Genomic DNA, 18,894 nt, shown 5'->3' on the forward strand with positions numbered 1-18,894 from the left:
AAAACTAATATATAATTATTGTAAAAACTTTCAACATTACAAAAATATATATATAAAGTAAAAATTCCCCTGTAATCCTAACCCTAGAGATGACTATGGATATGTGTGGTCTACTTAACGGCATTTTACATTAAGTGTTCAAAATGTTTATAAATTGTCCTGTGATTAGGTTTTTTTCACTGAATAATATATGGTAAGTGTTTAAATGAAGAGCGAGCAAAACCAGACCTGGGGTGTGAGTTCTCGTGCCGTCTTCACTGACGCCTGAATGCCTTCCACTGTGGATTTATTAGCAGTTCCAACAGCAGCCGCCTTCTCTGCAGTGGCACCAAGCCTTCCTGAATGGTTTTCAAAGTTAGCTGCCCTCTCATCAAATACCTTGGGGAAAAAATAAAGACAACAAGAAAATTTATTTCAGCAAAATGGCCAGACAGCCTAAGAAAAGGTCTCTTTGTTAAGCAGAGGCAGCAACTGCACAAGCAAATGATATCAAACCCTAGTTAATAAGACAACAGTCAAAAGCCAAGTCTTGGCTTCAGAGGTTTGACCATAGACATCATGTGCGTGCACATACACATACACACACACGCAATGTACACTCGTGTGCACACACACATACACAACCTTGAATTTTGGTTCAACTAGTGCTTACCAAATGGTAGCAGGACACACAACACTGCAACAAGGAGTTCACAGAATGTGAAGACTAAATAATCCCCATTCCCAAGAAGCTTATCATCTGGTTTAAAGAAGACAAACAAACCCAGTCCAAGCTCTATCGTAAGGGGCTGGGTGCATTAAAAGCCAAGAATATCCACAGAGAATCCTAAACTGAGCTCCAGCTTCCCTACGGCAGCATCCCTACTAGATCCCATTAGCACTAATGGCGTAAAAACTCTGCCCCGACCTCCGTGCGGAAAACCAGAGCTGGTGCTCACACTCAGGCCTGACACAAAAGCAAGGATGGCTGACTTTTATTAACCCCTAATGCAAAACCATCTATTGAATTGTTCGTTCAGCTATCAAATTTTAAAAAGGTTAACTTTTCCTCCAATGTGGATATTATGAAAGGATACATACCATGGAGGGGCTAATTAGCACAGTTAAAATGACAAAGGCTCTTCTGTCACTTGTTTGGTTAACATTATTAGAAACGATGCTGGAAAAAGCAAAATATATCAAACATTACTAGGTCAGGATTACACTACACACAGAGTGTGCTGAGAATTGCCTGACACAACTCATCCTCTTCTTTGACTCCTGAGAGTCTACCTGCTCCTACTCAGAGGCCAGTTCTGGCTCTGGGAAGTCTTTAAAGATCACCTGCTTTGCAAGGGCTCTTGGTTCATAAGCAGGCTCCATTCTCCTTGACAGTTCAGTTCTTGGTCTATCCACTTAACTCTCTTCCTCATCGTAGCCTCTTGTTTGGATTCAGCTACCTGGGTACTTGCTGCCTAATGCCCAGATTCTCTTCCTACATCTCTGATCTCCTAGTCCCCTTCTCCTGGTCTCAGTCCTTATTTTTTACTTCAGCTGGTCTCCCACATTCTGAACCTATAGGGCTTTTGCCTATCTTGGTTGACCATCTAGATCCCCGACCATGTCTGCTGTTCCCTCTGAATTAACTGACTGCTTAGCTTGCTTTTCTTGTCACTCAACCAAAATTTATTGAGCACCTACTACATGGCAAACCCTGGGGTATTTGCTAAGGATATAAATATGAATATGACATAACCAATCTCTGCATCTCAAGGAGCTCATAGGCTAGTGGGGCAGGAGGAAATGCTTATAAACAGTTATTTATAATACAATGTGCTAAGTGCAATATTAGAGCTAAGCACTAATATTATAGGAGAAAAGGATAATAGGATAAATAAGAATTAGTCAATAAAGAAGGAAGGAAAGAGAATTAGGCAGAGAGACAGAAAGAACAAAGACATGGAAGAGAAAAAGGACAGAGTATGCAGAAAACCATAAACAATTAGGTATTACTAATTACCTAATACCACTAAAGGGTTTAAGCAGAATAGCAGAGTCATATTTCTATTTTTATTTGATTGGTGGCCTAGTGGCAGATTTAAGGCAGACCAGACAGGCATTAGCGGACAATGACCAGAACTAGAGTTGTGGTATCAGGGATGGAAAATGGAAATGATTCGAGAAATATTTGGGAGATCAAATTAGCAAGCCCTCAGTTACTTACTGGTGTGGGAAGGTGAGGGTAAGGGAAAAATCAGTGGTGACTCCCAAATTTCCAAGAGAGAACAGGAGAAGGATAACACATGCTAAAGTACCTATGAAGCATTTGGGTGGAGATGACCAGCAAACCTGGACCTACTAGTCTGAAACTTGGATCAACTAGTCTGAAAAAATAGCAAATCATTCCAGCTTGAGGGGCCCATGAGCTGAACTGCCCAGTAAATCAGGCTAGAGAAAGAAAATGGAGGTCATTAACAAACACCCACCAGTTCTGCATTGTCTTTTGTTCCTGGCTCAGCAAATATTCCCAAACCTCTTCTCCTTTGCTGCCAATGCTATAGAGGCTGGGAAACCAAATACTTGCTTTCCTAAATTCCTTTGAAGCTAAGGATGGCCACGTGACAGACTTCCAGAATATGAGACATAAGCAGAGGTTCCAGACAATGAGGCGTAAGGAAAGGATTTCTGCAAAAGCCTTCAGTTTCATTTATTCATTCAACACATATTTAGTGTGCACCAACTATGTACCAGGCATTGTTCCAGGAACTGTAATAAAGCTGTGACAAAACAAAGTCCCTGCCTGCATGGAGCTTTCATGCTAAGGTGAGGGAGACAGACAATAACAACAAAAGACAGGTGAATACATTGTATGTCACCTGTTGATAAAGGCTAAGAAGAAAAGCAGGATACAGAGAGTAGGGAGTGCCTGGGGTTGGGGTAGGGTTGTATATAAGGTGGTCACTGAAAAGTGACATTTGAGTAGAAAGCAGAAGACCACAGAGAACAGCAAGTACAAAGGCTGTTAGACCTCCGTACTTATTAACAAGTACAAAGTATGTTTTAACATACTTAACATAACAAGCAATACGAGGAATACAACATGAGAAGCCCAAAGTAGACAGAGAAGTGTGAAGGAGATGAGTGGTACTGTCTGAGGACAGAGAAGTAGATGAGGGACCAGACTGTGTGGGGCCTCATTCAGACGTGGGCTGAAGCCAGCCTGTACCAAATCACACCAGCTTGTAAGAGCCAAATGGGCCCATTTTTTCCCAACTCTGCTTTTAGTGACTTTACGTTGAAATGGCCATGGTGGAAGTATTTACATCATGGAAATCAACAAACACTACACATAAGGGCTTTCTTCTTTTTTTTTTTTCTTCCTCAAGAGCTAACCAGCACATCACTGGCCTTACGAGTCATTATAAGGACTGTGGTTTTACTCTGAAACAAAGACATTGGAAGGGTTTGAATAGGGGGATGATATGAAACTACTGAAATGGTTACCCTACTTCTATGTTGAGAATAAAGTGCCCTAGTAAAAGTGACAGCTGTCACTGGAGCACCTCATCCTTCATGTATTCCTGTCTTGAACATGAAGCCTGGGGCTGCGGCAGCAATCTCACAACCATTAAAAAAAAGACCAAGAAAATCACCGAGATGCCACCTAATGGTGTTATGCTACTGAACCAATGCCAAGGCTATCTACCTCCAGGTTTCTTGCTATGTGATGAAAATAAACCCCTATTTGTTTATTTTGATCTGATGATCAGATCTTCTACTGCTTGCACTTAAAGACATTGCTGAACCGACATACTTGATGACTAAAAGAAGAGATGGCAGGGCCTTCCTCCTTCCACCCTTCATCCAAAATCTCCCAACACTGCTCCTGATATATGCCATAATCACATCTTACCTTTATATAAATATATATATGTGATATATATATGTATATACACATATAGAGCTGAAGTACTGCATTGGAAAATCTGCTGCAAAAGACCTCTTGAAAGTGTTAAAAAAAAAAACAAAGATGTCACTTTGATGACTAAGGTGCACCTGACCCAAGCCATGGTATTTTCGATTACCTCATATGCATGGGAAAGCTGGACAATGAACAGTGAAGACCAAAGAATTGACATATACAACTTTTTGGATCGTGGTGTTGGTGAAGAATATTGGATACATTATGGACTGCCAGAAGAATGAACAAATCTGTCTTGGAGGAAGCAGCCAGAATGCTACTTAGAAGCAAGGATGGTGAGACTTTAGCTCGCTTACATCAGATATGTCATCAGGAAGGACCAACTGCTAGAGAAAGATATCATGCTTGGTAAAGCACAGGGTCAGCGAAAAAAGGGAGACCCTCAACGAGATAAAATGACATACTGGCTACAACAATGAGCTCAGAACATAGCAACAACTGTGAGGATGGTGCAGGCCAGGTAACGTTTCATTCTGTTATACACAGGGTCACTGTAAGTTGGAGCCGACTCAACGGCACCTAACAACAACAATATAGGGCTGTCCAGCAAAAGAAATGGAAAACCTCAGATACCCACCTCTTCCCTATTAGGTGCATCAGGAGGGGCAGTGGCTGCCACTGCCAACAGCTTGATGGGAGTTGTGGTATCACTGAAAACATCCGACACCTCCTGAGTCATGGCCTCCTGCATCTGGGCTTTCAGATCCTTGAAAACATTGTTCACAAATGAAAATTTCCAGAAATAGCCAACAAACATATCTGCTGATGTCCTCACTTAACTGACACATTCCTTCAATCACTCATTTAGTCCTTCTTTCAGCAAATATGCATGAGTGCCAAATGTGTACAGAGCACTGACCTAGCATAGAACAGCTATAAGATACAAATCCTGCCCCCTAAGAGATTTGTGTCTTCTAGGAGGGGTAAACCATGACCCACATTTTCCTAGAGACTGTTCTACCCAATCAAGGAATCTCACTTTCCCTCTTAGGGGCCTCTATGGGGTTAAGCCCGAAGCAGGCCCTGAGACTAGAGTTCCTCACCATTCCCAGTGCTGGAAGGGCTTGATAAAGACCACTGTACCTATTTGGTGGATACAATACCAAATTTCTAAGCATTTTATTATTTTAAGAGGAAAGAAATCAAGAATAGGATTTTTTTTTTCCCGGATCCAGGTTTTCTTAATTAAGCTTCTAAAAAAACTTGATAAACAATATATGTATCCATTTCTTAACATGGGTTTAAACAAGAGAATTCTTAGAAGTCACTAAAAAGATCTTTCTTACAGTCAGTTTAATTTAAGTTCTCTGGATTTATACAATGAAGTCTCCATCAGCCCCAGTGTTTCTCAAGGTAGTGGCATGTGCTGGCTGGTGATACCTGGGATGATTTTAGGCGTTACATGGGCAAAATGTTTTTATCCTAATAATTATGTGCTTCTTCTAATGAATATTAGAAAAATATAACTAGTTCATCAAGCCCACGATTTCAAACTTATTTCAAAGTTTTCTTTTAAATACCTTATTTAAGTTAAAAAAAAAAAAAGGGAGTACATTTTAAGAAAAACATTGACTAAATAAAAGTACAAGCAATATGTGAATACAGCAAAACTCATGAAGGAGGTCTTGATTGAGTGAAATTTGAGAAACAAGGCTTTAATTGCTACCACAGCCTAGTGAGGTTTTTCCTACTAAGTCTGGATTTCTTTACATTTTTGGACACACTCTGCACTTGCCCTAGACTCAAGAAAATTCTACATTTTTAAAAACTCCCTCTCCCTCCCTAATTTTTCAATAATAGTAACATTATAAACTTAATGACATTTGCTTCTGAGTTCTACCTTTAAGGAGTCTTGGAGCTGAGATGCAAGTGCTCTCGCCTGAGGACTCTCTCCTTCCCCTCTGGCAGCCAGGTCGGCCAGCTGGGCCGTCAGCTGGTCCACTCGGTCACACTTTGCAAGAAGATCTTGGCGATAAGGCCCCATCATGACATTAGCCAGACGATGCCCTTCGGCCACAAGCCCCCGGATGGCAGCCTGACCTGGACCAAGGAAAATGTTAAAACTCACATAGACTCAGAGAAGGCAAATAATATAATAATAACATTTAGTGATTTTTCCCCCTAATGCGTGGAAAAAAAGCATGCATGGTTTAAAATAAGGAAAGGTGTGTGTTAGGGTTGTATCCTTTCACCGTACTTATTCAATCTGTGTGCTGAGCAAATAATCTGAGAAGCTGGACTACATGAAGAAGAATGCGGCATCAGGATTGGAGGAAGACTTGTTAACAACCTGCGATGTGCAGATGACACAACCTTGCTTGCTGAAAGTGAAGAGGACTTGAAGCACTTCCTGACGAAGATCAAAGACTACAGCTTTCAGTATGGATTACACCTCAACATAAAGGAAACAAAAATCCTCACAACTGGACCAATAAGCAACATCATGATAAACGGAGAAAAGATTGAAGTTGTTAAGGATTTCATTTTACTTGGATCCACAATCAATGCTCATGGAAGCAGCAGTCAAGAAATCCAACCACATATTGCGTTGGGCAAATCTGCTGCAAAAGACCTCTTTAAAGTGTTAAAAAGCAAAGATGTCACCTTGAGGACTAAGGTACGCCTGACCCAAGCCATGGTACTTTCAATCGCCTCATATGCATGTGAAACCTGGACAATGAATAAGGATGACCGAAGAAGAATTGATGCATTCGAATTATGGTATTAGTGAAGAATACTGAATATACCATGGACTGCCAGAAGAATGAAGAAATCTCTCTTGGAAAAAGTATAGCCAGAATGCTCCTTAGAAGTAAGGATGGCGAGACTTCATCTCACGTACTTTGGATATGTTATCAGGACGGACTAGTCCCTGGAGAAGGACATCATGCTTGGTAAAGTAGAGGGTCAGTGAAAAAGAGGAAGACCTTCAACGAGATGGATTGATACAGTGGCTGCAACAAGGGGCTCAAACATAGCAACAATTGTGAGGATGGTACAGGACCAGGCAGTGTTTCATTCTGTTGTGGACAGGCTAGCTATGCGTCGGAACCCGCTCAACGGCACCTAACAACAACAACGACAGAAAAAACTGGGGAAATACAGAAAAATATACATAAGAATAAACTGCCTATAATCCCCTCACTTGGGAATTGACATATTAGAACATTTCCTTCCAGACTTTTTTCATGCATTGCATGCATCTATCCACCACCACCACCACCAGTTGTCGTCAAATCAATTCCAACTCATAGAGACCCCATGTATTGTAGAGTAGAACTGTACTCCGTAGGGTTTTCATGGCTGTGACCTTTCAGAAATAAATCACCAGGGCTTTCTTCCAAGATGCCTCAGGGTGGGTTCAAACTGCCAACCTTTCTGTTAGTAGCTGACTGCTTCACCATTTGCACCACCCAGGAACTGCAATGCATCTATACACGCACACATTTCTTTTTTACAAAATTGGGATGATAACTGTATGTTAATTTTTTTCTTTGCTTCTTATTTAAAATGAGCATTTTTTAAATATTAAATTTTCTTCAAAAATCATGATATAAAATCTATGCAATATTTTATCATATTAACCATAATTATTTGGCCATTTACCTTATTATTAAACATTTACCGTTTATATACATTAGTATATCTAAGTCTTTAGAAACACCTCTAATTATTTCTTAGAATAAATTCCGAGAAGTCAAATTGCTGTATCAATGAGTATGAACTTTTTAAAAACCCTTGAAATATAATACCAAATAACCATTCAGAAAGTATGTACCAGTGTATTCCACCACCAGTAAATTACACGTCTGCCCAATTCCCTTACCAACACTGGGTATCACCATTTAAAAATTTTATCTTTTTATCCAACAAATATAGCAAATGGAGTAAAAAGATCTTTCAGCTTCAGCAGGCTTGCTATCACAATATGACAAATTCTTACAGGTCCATTCCTAAAGTCTTCTCAAAATCAAAATTTCAGGATATCAAGTTTACAAATCTATAAGTGACTTTGTGATGCAGGAGTCCTCACAACAGAGAATAACCTTGGAAGTTAGGTGTCTTTTACTCATTTTCAAAAATTATATTTAATTGAGCACCTTACAAGGACTGTAATAACTGAAATATACAATACAGTCACCAAAGTTGGAACTGACTCAAGCACAACTGGTTTTTTGGTTATAAGAGAGGAGAAGCATGCATAAAAACCAAAAAAAACCCATTGCCGTAGAGTCAATTCCAACTCATAGTGACCTTATAGGACAGAGTAGAACTGCCCCATAGGGTTTCTAAGGAGAGCCTGGTGGATTCACGCATAGGACTAGAAAATAGCTTGTTTTCAATTTCAACATGAGGACTTTTCTATTCGTTGGCAGCAAAGTCATTTATTCTCTAATACGTCTTGATTAAATCACAAGAATCTTATTGTTTACATCTATGAATGCTATCACACTGTAAAGTGACTTAATCGCCAGAGGCTAAAGAAGCCCTTCAGCATCTAATTATAGACGGCACAAGATCCCTATGAATAACTTGCTTATTTTCACTGAGACCAGTTTAATGAAGGCTAAGTGTACTGATAACCTTACCTACTCCCCGGTCATCCACTGTGGGATTATCAATCCACCGCTGGGCTTGCTCAATCTTGCCCTCAAGATGGACAGCTGCTTTGGTGGGTCTGCTGTTGGCCACAGCCCTATTGGTTTTGGTCTGCAGGTTCTGCAGGGCCGTGGCCACCTGTTTGGCCAGCGCCCGGGCCTCTGGAGCATCTCCCTTCCCCCTGAAGAGAAAAAAAAAAAAAGCAGCCATCTTGTCACACAGAGACACTATTTACATTGAGATGACTTAATTGCTTATGACGAACAATCATTATTACTAACTTGGTTTGAAAGGTTTATCTATCTGGACCTTGTATAAGAAATTATTTAAATTCAGATTGTTTTGTCCTAGTTAAGACATTAAATATGAGTTTGGGGCAGTCAAGGGCACTGGGTTGGCTGACTCCCTTAGTCTGCCATCTCTGAAAAACACTAGTCCCCATAGCGCCTACTACAGGTGGGCCCAGGCAGCCATGTTTGTTGTTGAAGTAGTAGCTGGAGTAGTTATAGTAGAGTAGTAGTAGTACTTACTATCTTTTGAGTCCTAACTCTGCCAGGTACTGTTGCAAGCACTCTCTTGTATTAGTTCATTTAATACTCAAAACCTCTTCTGGTATGAACTCATTTAATTCTGACAACAGTCTTGCGACGTAGATACCAATATTAGCCCCATTATTAAAACACCAAAACTGAGGCACAAAAAGGTTGGCTAATTTACCCAAGGTCCCATTACTTACTGTGGTGGAGCTAGGACTCACACCCAGGCACTCTGACTTGAGAGCCCTCATTTTTAGCTACTATATGTACTTATGCTGGTATCACATAATCTCCAATCCTTGCCACAGCTGACTGAACTGGGTGGTTACCTATCTCAAAGACAATATAACCACATTCAGGCAAGGCACCCAATTAGACTCTGGTGGTTCCCAAAGCTCAATGTGGATAAAAATCACCTGGGATTTTCTTATTTTTAAATGCAGATTGTTAAACCCACCATCAAAAGAGATTCTGATTCAGTATGTCTGGGGTGGGGTACAGGAGTCTGCATTTTTAACAACCTTCCCAGGTGATTCTGAAGTAGGTAGTCCTTGGTCCATACTTCAACCACTGCATAGCCAACCAGTGGTAGAATAGAGGTGGCAAGTCATATTCAGCCTAGGCCCTGGTAGGTCAAAGCCAGACGAAGAAGCCTCAAATAAATAAGGTCAATACACAGAAAGAAACAGAGGGTACTACACAACTGCTAAGAGATAGAGGAAGGGGCTTCTAGTTGCCACAAGGCCTGGTCCCACTGTGCAAGCTGTTGGGTTCCATTAGACACCTACGCAGTCATGCGTCACTTAACGTCCACAATACATCCTGTGAAATAGGAAGTTAAATGATTTGGACGTTGTGCGAATACCATATTATATACAGGCAGTCCCCAGATTATGAACGAGTTCCGTACCTAAATCTGTCTTTAAGTCGAATTTTGTACGTTAAGTTGGAAGAGTTAGGTACAGTTCGAATCTAACCTCAGTTAGTCAAACGTTTGTCTTGCTGTATAGTATATAGTGTTACTTTCTATGCATAAAAAACGTTAAAGAAACAATTCCAGATACACTAAAACATCCTTAACATAATAATACAGTAATAACAATGTTTTGATGCGCATCACAAAATAGCACCCGTTTGTTATTACAAACCATTGTGTACACCTCGAACTTTTAATAGGCTTCATGGGGGTTGTGACCACGGATGTATATGCGGTCAGACGTTGCCCAAAGAAATGTTATATGGCACATGACTGTATATCTTTCAATAAACCCTCACTTTTTGCTTAAGCTAGTTCCTTATAACCAAAAAACCTCAAGAAGAGCACCAGCACAGAAATAAAAAGCAACCACAATTACAACATAAAGGGGAGATAACTGCCCCCAAAACCTTACTCCAAAGACTTCAGATTCTAACCATCATGAGCATACAAAGAGTCTGACTCATTTTATATCTGAAGTCCATTCAGTCATAGAAAAGCAATCTTCAGACTAACCTTATCTGTCTCACTGTAAAGATGAAATTATTAGCCTGTCTGCCAGAAATGACTAATTTAGGTACTCTCTTAAGAGCTCTTTTATAGTTCTAAATCTCTACAGCCTTCATTGTAAAGCTGGATAAAGAGGGTTTTCACACTGGTGATGGCTTGCTGCCAGGATGTTATACGTGTATATACATGTATGCGTGTATATGTACATATTATAGTAATAAGCAATGACAGCATAAGTGACCACACACAAAGATGTGCTTTTACTACTATTATCATTCATTATTGCTTCATCATTAAAAAACATTTAATGAGGCTTACTATGTAACATAGTCTCTGCCTTTGAGTATTTTAAAATCTAAAAGGAATGTAAACTGACAATAGTAATGGCTTAACATTAATGAAAATAGACAACTGTGTAGACAACTATATTTTAAAATTCTTAAATTATACATTTTCTCCACTTAAATAATTCAAGATTTTGGGCATAAAGTAGTAATCTCCAAATGACTGAGCTCGGCACGCCAGCAAATTTGAGTTGTCACCTAAGTTGATGTCCATCACCGTAATCTCCTCCCTAAAACACATCTGCTCTACTCCCACCAAATCACATTCTTTAGGCGGGAGTTTGCTTTCTCAGCCAACATTGCCCTCTTAGTCAATATAAGACTTGAAAGAACTCTACAGTATCTCTCACTGGAAAACGGTCAGCCACTCCCCATGGAAGAACACAAAACGAAACGTGCAAGTTAAATAAAAGGGAGTATTTCACAAAACACTTGACCATGATTATCCCTGGAGAATGGGATTGGAGGACTGAAGTAGGAAAGAGAGCAACTTTTACTTTTTATCTTGTACCCTTCCTTGGTGTTTTTTTCCCCCTTCCATTAGCATTATTGCAGTTTTTCCCAATGAGAAAAGAGTTATCTATCAAAAGAAGACAGTAACACTTTTTTTTTTTTTCCAAATGACCAAAGTAGGTGCCGTGCCATGAAAGTCTTTAGAAGAGGAAGCTGTGGTGAGGAGGTTGTTACAGGAATAATCATCCAAAAAATGTAATTTAGGGACCTCTTATAATTGCAACTTAAGAAATAACATTGCTGGGAAGGAAGAAGCACCTTCTTAAGTCTACCTCTCTCTCTCTTACACACACACACACACACACACACACACACACACACACACACACACACACACACACACACGCTCCTGTCTTTTCATAGTTAGCCACAAAATTTATTTTCCTCATCTGTCTGGGGAACAGATATGACACAAACATGATGGAGCAGGAAAAATCTTAGCTTAGAATTTGTTTTTTCCTAAAAATCAAAAAATGAGTTCTTAGCATCCTTTTCCTATTAAGACTATGGGATCAGCAATAAATCGCTAAATCTCAGTTATGTCGTTTGTAAAAGACGTAATACCCAATCCAGCCATGTCACACAGAATCAATGAAAATATAGGGGAGCAGCAGCATTCATCCATTTGACCTATGAGAATTTAAGTATGCATGTGCTTAGGTTAAAAAGAGAGAGAGGTTGGTTGACTTAAGGGTAATTTAAGGGATTAAATACATACTGTCTTCGTAGATCTGCTAATTTAGAAGTCAGGGCAGATATTTCTCCAAGTGAACGTAGAATGTCATCTCTTTCTTTAGGATCATCACATAATTCTGCTATTTTCCGAGCTTCAGCCAAAGCCCCTCGAATTTGTTCTTCTCCTTCTGGTCCACCATTTGGATCTGCAAGCCAATTCTACACAGATAGAAAAGGGGAAGAAACAAATGGTGATCTACTCATGAACCACATTTTATTAAACTTAAATTTCTAAAGTAAATCACAAGGCACACCAGTAATCATTTTTATAATGCTAATCCTTACTGTTTTACATGGGTTCTTAGCTCAGGTAAGATCCACTCAATTCCTTATCATTTTAGTAACAATCTGTTTTCATCCTCATTAGAATAAAATATCTGCACAAGATTTGTCTCATCTCCGACTTAATCACACCTTATTAATTCTAGAGTGTCTTAAACATTTGTGTTTCTTTGTAAAATGCTTGAAAATCATTTTACAGTTGGCTAGTATCAGAAAACCTTAACTCTTTAACATTGCTTTGACCAATTGTTGAAAGTTTTGAGACGAGGAACGGTTTTAATATACAGTAATCTGTATCAGAAACTAAGATTTTACTCTTGGTACTCAGTGTGCTTACTTTTAACTAATCAAAGTATTCAAAATCAAAATCTTTATTTCAAAATATGAAAAGCATTAGTCTAAACTTGTAGTGGCAGGGGAGGTGCTGACAGGGGCAACTGCTGAGAATCAGTCATCACCCAGAAACACCCATTATCTACCCACAGCCACTGACTAGAAAATAAATTACTCTTTCTTCCCTATGTATGACAGTTGCAGAGAGAGAAGGGGAGGGAGGGGAAGAGGATATTTATGGAGCAGTTCTCCTTCGCTTTGCTGTCCCCACCCCTCCTGAAGATCACATCACTACCTGAGCAGCATCAATTTTCTTCGCGATGCTCTGCTTTGAGTTTGTCATGGCTTCCAGCTTACGGGCTGCGTTTTCCACTTTTGCTGTGAGCACATCCAGACCCTGAGACACCTGCTGGGCTTTCTGCATGGCCACCGGTGAGGCTCCTTGTCCTCTGCTCAAAACATACAGATGCAGACTGCCATTGTACTCTGCAAATACTTACCAGCAAAAGATTCCTAACAGCACAGTACATGTCGTTTTTGTTAACATGCTTGTCTTTCTCCCCACTCTTTCCCAGTAAACATGGGATAGCACAAGAAAACACAGAGATAAACAAAGCACGACACCCAAACCATCTATTTTCTCCTTTGCTTTTAGAAACACACATTACCTTCATAGAACTGTATAACCACTATGAAGACCAGGTCTGCAAATTTTGATAATAATGACTCTGCTTCGGGTGGTGATTATATAATCAAAGCTAAACTTCAGGAGAGAAATGTTCTCATGATTTTATTGCTATGGAGGGCGTTGTTACCATAGTAATGTGTGCTTTAGAAATAGCCCCTTAGATTCTCTAATTTATGGGCAATATACAGTGAAGTGCTTCAAGTGGCAGCACACACAGTGTTATTGAAACCAGACCAAGCAGATCTGTGTTCCAATCCTGGCCCCTAGTACTTGTGGAACCTTATTTAAGATGTTTCACCTCACTGGACTTCAATTTTCTAACTTATAAAATGAGAGGTGGGGGGTAACAATACTTGCCCTTGCCCTTCTTACCAAACAGTTTCTTTGAGCATCAAGAAAATACACTTGAAAACATTTTGGCAATAAAAAGCTATACAAATATATAACCTATTATCATTATTGAATTATTGCCATTATTATCACTATAATGAACCTAATGGTAATTTTTAAATATCTACTTTCCACTCCTATGCAATCTAGAAATATCAAAGCCAGTTAGTACTGAGGAAAGCATGTGGGTACAAGGAACTTGTTTTCCATCAAGTTCCTGAAGAACTAATTTCACTATTTTCCTCTCTGAGAAGTGGTATGCTACTATTACAAATATTGACATGAATTAGTAGAAACTTGTTTTCCCTGTGAAAGAGACTTTCCAAGTAATAACGAAGTAAGATTTGCCGCACAAACTCAGACCTTTTTCATCAAGCCAGTGGCCCAGTGATTAAGAGCTATGGCTGCTAACCAAGCGTTGGCAGTTTGAGTCTACTCGGTGCTCCTTGGAAACTCTATGGAGCACTTCTACTCTGTCCTATAGGGTCGCTATAAGTTGGGATCGACTCGATGGCACCGTGGTTGTTTTGTAAATTCTACGATATGGGTGGAAACTTTATCATTTCATAGAATGGCACGGTTGACCATCCTAATCTGAACTTTCTATTTTAGGATGAACTCTAAAACAACTTTATTTCCCGTAATAATACAAACTTGTCATTAATTCATTTATCTATCCTCTTTTTGGGTTCACCTCTATTTTCCAGCTACACCAATACTTGAGGTAACGAATTCCATAGATTTATTTCATGGAGGTATATACATATACATAGGAGTCCCTGGGTGGTGCAAACAGTTAAGTGCTCAGCTGCTAACTGAAAGGTTGGCAGTTTGAGTCCACCCAGAGATGCCTCAGAAGAAAGGCCTGGCAATCTACTTCCAAATGGGGGTGGCAATCAGCCACTGAAAACTCTATGCAGTACAGTTCTACTCTGACCCACATAGGGTCTCCACGAGTCAGAATCAACTCAACAGCAACTGGTTTGGTTATAAGTATATAAAGGTATATAAAGAACTACACCTTTTACCTGCACTTGAGGCCCCCCTTTTACACGGCAGTGGAGTGGAAAACATACTCTCTATGATTTAATTTGCTTTTTTTCCTTCAAATCTAGTAACTCATGAGGAGGAACGTTTTGATATGTGTAAGAGTTCAACTGTGAGAAGGTAAAAATATTTATGGGCTGCAAAATTTTCTCACTCAAAATAAAAAGTTGACTGAGTCCCACAGGGAAAAATATTACAGCCTAAAAACCCTACTTCACTGAACAGAAGAATATCAATCAGGAAACTTATTGCTTCTCAGCCACTTAAATGTAAAATAGCTGAGCGTATTTAAGAAGGAATAACAGGAAAATAGCTTTCTAATCTTTCACTGTAAATGGATACTGCAGGCTCCACTGTGAAGTAGGCCCATGGCTGCTCATCACTGTTTCTACCTTTTCTCTTCACAGGTTAATGGTTGAGCCCCTACAGCAACTACCTTACTCTCTTGCTCATATTCATCTTTCTCTAAACACATACAACCGTGTATCTGAGAATTCCAAGTGAAAACTGTCTACCGCACTGTGAAAAGGCTGCAGACAAAGGAGCCAAGAATCTTGTCAGACTCCACCGGCATTTCTGCAAACAGGAACAGAACTTCTTTTTGTCCTTTCTGCACAGTTCTTGTCATGCTCATGACGGGAGACTGCTTCGCAGCAGGAGAAAAAGGCTGACTGAGCTTAATGGGATCATGGTTATTTAAGCTGTTCCTTCTCCCCTTTAAGGGAGAGACTTTTAACCTGAAGCTCCTGGAACTTTCAGGGCTCCAGTGAATCCACGAACTTCCGGAAATTATATATAATATTGTGTGGACATGTCTATATGCATCTTTTTGGGTAGAGGTTAATGGCTTTCATCAGATTATAAAAGTGATCTTGGTCCACAAAAACTAACAACCAGTCATTTAAAATCTTAAGACTTCTTAAGTCTATTATGTTAATATATTGGAGACCAACTGTAACGGTGGGAATACTTTGAGGAGTATTTCCAAGCCCTGTTTGTATGGACCCCCTGAGTATTCCAAGTATCTCAAGATGTTTCATGACATTCTCAAAACAAAATTAAACTTTTCTACATTAGAGTCTCATCATACTTCAATTTTTTTTTAATGTTTATATCATAAAATTCCACAAAAATGAGAATCTTTTAGAACTTTACTTTAGACTCCATGGATGGGTTCCAAACAAACCTATATTATACTCAGTTTTTTCAACAGCGAACTATACATATTTAAGTTATGGAAGAAAAGCTCTAAAACCCAAGACTTGAGAAGGGCAAAAGGGAGGTAAGAGAATTATGGAACCAAATGAATAATGATGAAATAGAAACTCAAAGGAGCCCAGAAATGGCCAATTTAGAGGATAACCTACTTAACTAATTTTAAAAACTATATATGAAACAATTCCGAGGTTTTCACTCTTTATGTTCGTTTTTATCCATCCTTCATTAAAGATATCTACCCAGGCCAGACTTTCACCACGGCCTGTTATTTTTCACAAGCCTATAGCTAGAAACTGAAAAACCAGGTTTACATTTCAATTCCAATTACAGAATAAGTTTCAGCTTTATCACAAAGTATTTTCATACTTTTAAAAAAACTTTCAGCAAAGAAAAGTTTACCTCCATCTCAAAAGAATTAATAAAATATAATATCTATATTATTTATTAGCCAAAAAGATAATTTGGTAAAATTGGCAGAGACCTGCTTTCTAAATACCCCATCAGGAGTGAGATCCCATATATTCTCCACAACTGCTCTGTTAAGACAGAGGTATTCTACCTGGCTCGGAGGTCAGCCACTTGATCGGTCATCTGCCCCAGCATTTTGCAGGTACCCAGGATCTCCCTGCGCTCTTTGCCTGCACAGAGTTCACCAACTTTTCCAGCTTCATCTAAGATCTGCCTGATGGCCTGCTCGCCAGCATCCCCTAAAACGAAAAGAGCTATTCAATGTCTACACTGTTGACACAGTAATTACTCAGCGGGGGTACTTTACAAGTTATTTCATTCATGAAGGGACACATGATTTTAAATGACAAGACAAGTGACTAGAAGGCAATATATCTGATAGCTAACAGCCAGAGCCCTTACAACCGTGGGATGAGGTTTCAACCACAGACATTGCTAAAAAAGATACTTGGAACCATATCTATCTGGAGATACCAAGCACCTTGTGCTAAAGATATGGGTGATGAAAACAGACTCTAACAATTTAACAGTACTTAGCACCTCCAACCTCCATTAGGCTTTTCACATTCATTCAAATATTAATCTAACACTGAATAAATATTAGATTAGAAAAGCCATAAAGCCTAGCTCAATAACCTATTTGGGTCTTATCTTTATATAGTCAACACGGCTTTCCAATTCTTACTGGCATCATCATTCCATTTGCTTAATTAAGTACCTTGTTGGCATAAATGGAAGTCTGCCCAATGGAAATGAGAAGACAAGAGCTTTTACTCAAAACAGTTACCTTTCTAATTCAATGAAGGGGTGAACCAATATGTCTACAAAGAATGCCCAGCTCAGCTTGGTTTATTCCTCCATGGTGAGAGGTGATATAGTCTATGCCCTTCAGTCTTTTTAAGGCCCAGCAATGCTTCATTTAGCTAAAACTATCAGAGAATGGGATATGCAGTACATTCTAAAATGTTACACTGGTTATCTCAGGATTATGAGAATATAAGTCCTCCTCCTCCCTCTCTCCCTCCCTCCTTCCTTCCTCTCTTGCTTTCATTTTGTTTGCTTGGTTTTTAACTTTTTGTTGTGTACATCAGAAAAGCAGAGCCAGAGGGTTACCTGGGGAGGCATTGGGGTCACGGAGCCAACCTTTGGCCTGGTTCAGTTTGGAGTCTATGGAGGCCAATGCTCTCTTCATAGCTTCAGTGTCCTTTGAAGAGAAATTCTCACAATGATTTTCTTTGCAAAAATCGAGATACCATGATACAAAGTAAGACAGAGAAGAAGTTACAATATTAACATACAATAGCTAAGGTAGTCCAACAACGGCCTTAGAAATATTCTCATCACACCACAACTCTTATTTCTGTCAAAATGCAGCATCTTGCATGCAAATCTTTGGTTAATCCTATCCTGTTTCCTGGTGTCCCTGTTGCTAAAACTATGAAAACTGTTAAAATCACTGGAGCCAAAAGATGCTCAATGTCTCCAGCAGGAAAAAGCTCTGTTGTCACTTGCCTCATTTTCAGCCTTCCTACTAGTCAGCATTCATGTACTGTAGCCCTGCCAAAGCCCTCCCAGCTTCAGGGAAGCCTCATTAGTATGTGGTGCCACAAATCACAGTTCTTTTACATCTTGTTTTGAAATACACACACACTGGATGATGTTTTACTATATTTAACTAACCTGAAAAACTCTGAATTACTGCTTGGAAAAAAATTCAAAATGTTAATCTAGGAATTTATTTTTAATTCAGCTAAACTGCTAAATATAGAAAAAAAGTGTTTTTCTGGCCTTCCGTGCCTTCCTTATGCTTAGTTTCCTTGCCATCCCTAACCTAGAAGACGAGGCAGGATAAAGTGAGTGGGTCTCAGTTTACTGTTACAACCAGGTTTCATGATGACTAACATACAGCCTTTATCTTCCAGCACACAGCATGACAAGCTGAGACAAAAGACTACTCACTTTTTAAAAAATTATTTTAATAAAACTTTTTTAAATACAGAAAAATGCAGAGAACAATATAACAAATACCCAAATACTCGCCCTCAGAATTGAGACAATGGCCATCTCTTAAGTATCTTTAACACCTTAAAAGTCAGCCCATCTCCCTTTTGATCTAGGGAACTGATTCTGACAGAGATCAATCCATCAAAGCATGGAATTAACCTCTGAAATGCTAATGCCTTAAGTCCCTTTCAATTTCCAGACCCTGCAGGACTGGGCTTCTTAAAGTTGCTGCACTACCGGTTTTCCACACGGGGGGACCCGGAGCACCCTCACTTCTAATTCAAACAAGA

General features: G+C 39.4%; 1 protein-coding gene across 4 annotated transcripts in view; it reads right to left on the reverse strand.

Moving 5' to 3' along the window:
• The window catches only part of VCL (vinculin), a 112,183-nt gene that overhangs the window by 15,140 nt on the left and 78,149 nt on the right, over nucleotides 1–18,894 (reverse strand). For all 4 annotated transcript variants that reach the window (XM_004383214.2, XM_004383215.2, XM_023737670.1 and 1 more), the window contains exons 7-14: nucleotides 17,714–17,804; nucleotides 16,692–16,839; nucleotides 13,085–13,238; nucleotides 12,158–12,333; nucleotides 8,551–8,741; nucleotides 5,802–6,001; nucleotides 4,539–4,667; nucleotides 229–378 (exon numbers count right to left, since the gene is read on the reverse strand). In XM_004383214.2, the coding sequence (XP_004383271.1) occupies nucleotides 229–378; nucleotides 4,539–4,667; nucleotides 5,802–6,001; nucleotides 8,551–8,741; nucleotides 12,158–12,333; nucleotides 13,085–13,238; nucleotides 16,692–16,839; nucleotides 17,714–17,804 (1,239 nt within the window). The remainder of the gene's footprint in view (nucleotides 1–228; nucleotides 379–4,538; nucleotides 4,668–5,801; nucleotides 6,002–8,550; nucleotides 8,742–12,157; nucleotides 12,334–13,084; nucleotides 13,239–16,691; nucleotides 16,840–17,713; nucleotides 17,805–18,894) is intronic.

This window comes from Trichechus manatus, unplaced genomic scaffold (assembly GCF_000243295.1).
Source record: "Trichechus manatus latirostris isolate Lorelei unplaced genomic scaffold, TriManLat1.0 scaffold00106, whole genome shotgun sequence".
Taxonomy (NCBI): domain Eukaryota; kingdom Metazoa; phylum Chordata; class Mammalia; order Sirenia; family Trichechidae; genus Trichechus; species Trichechus manatus.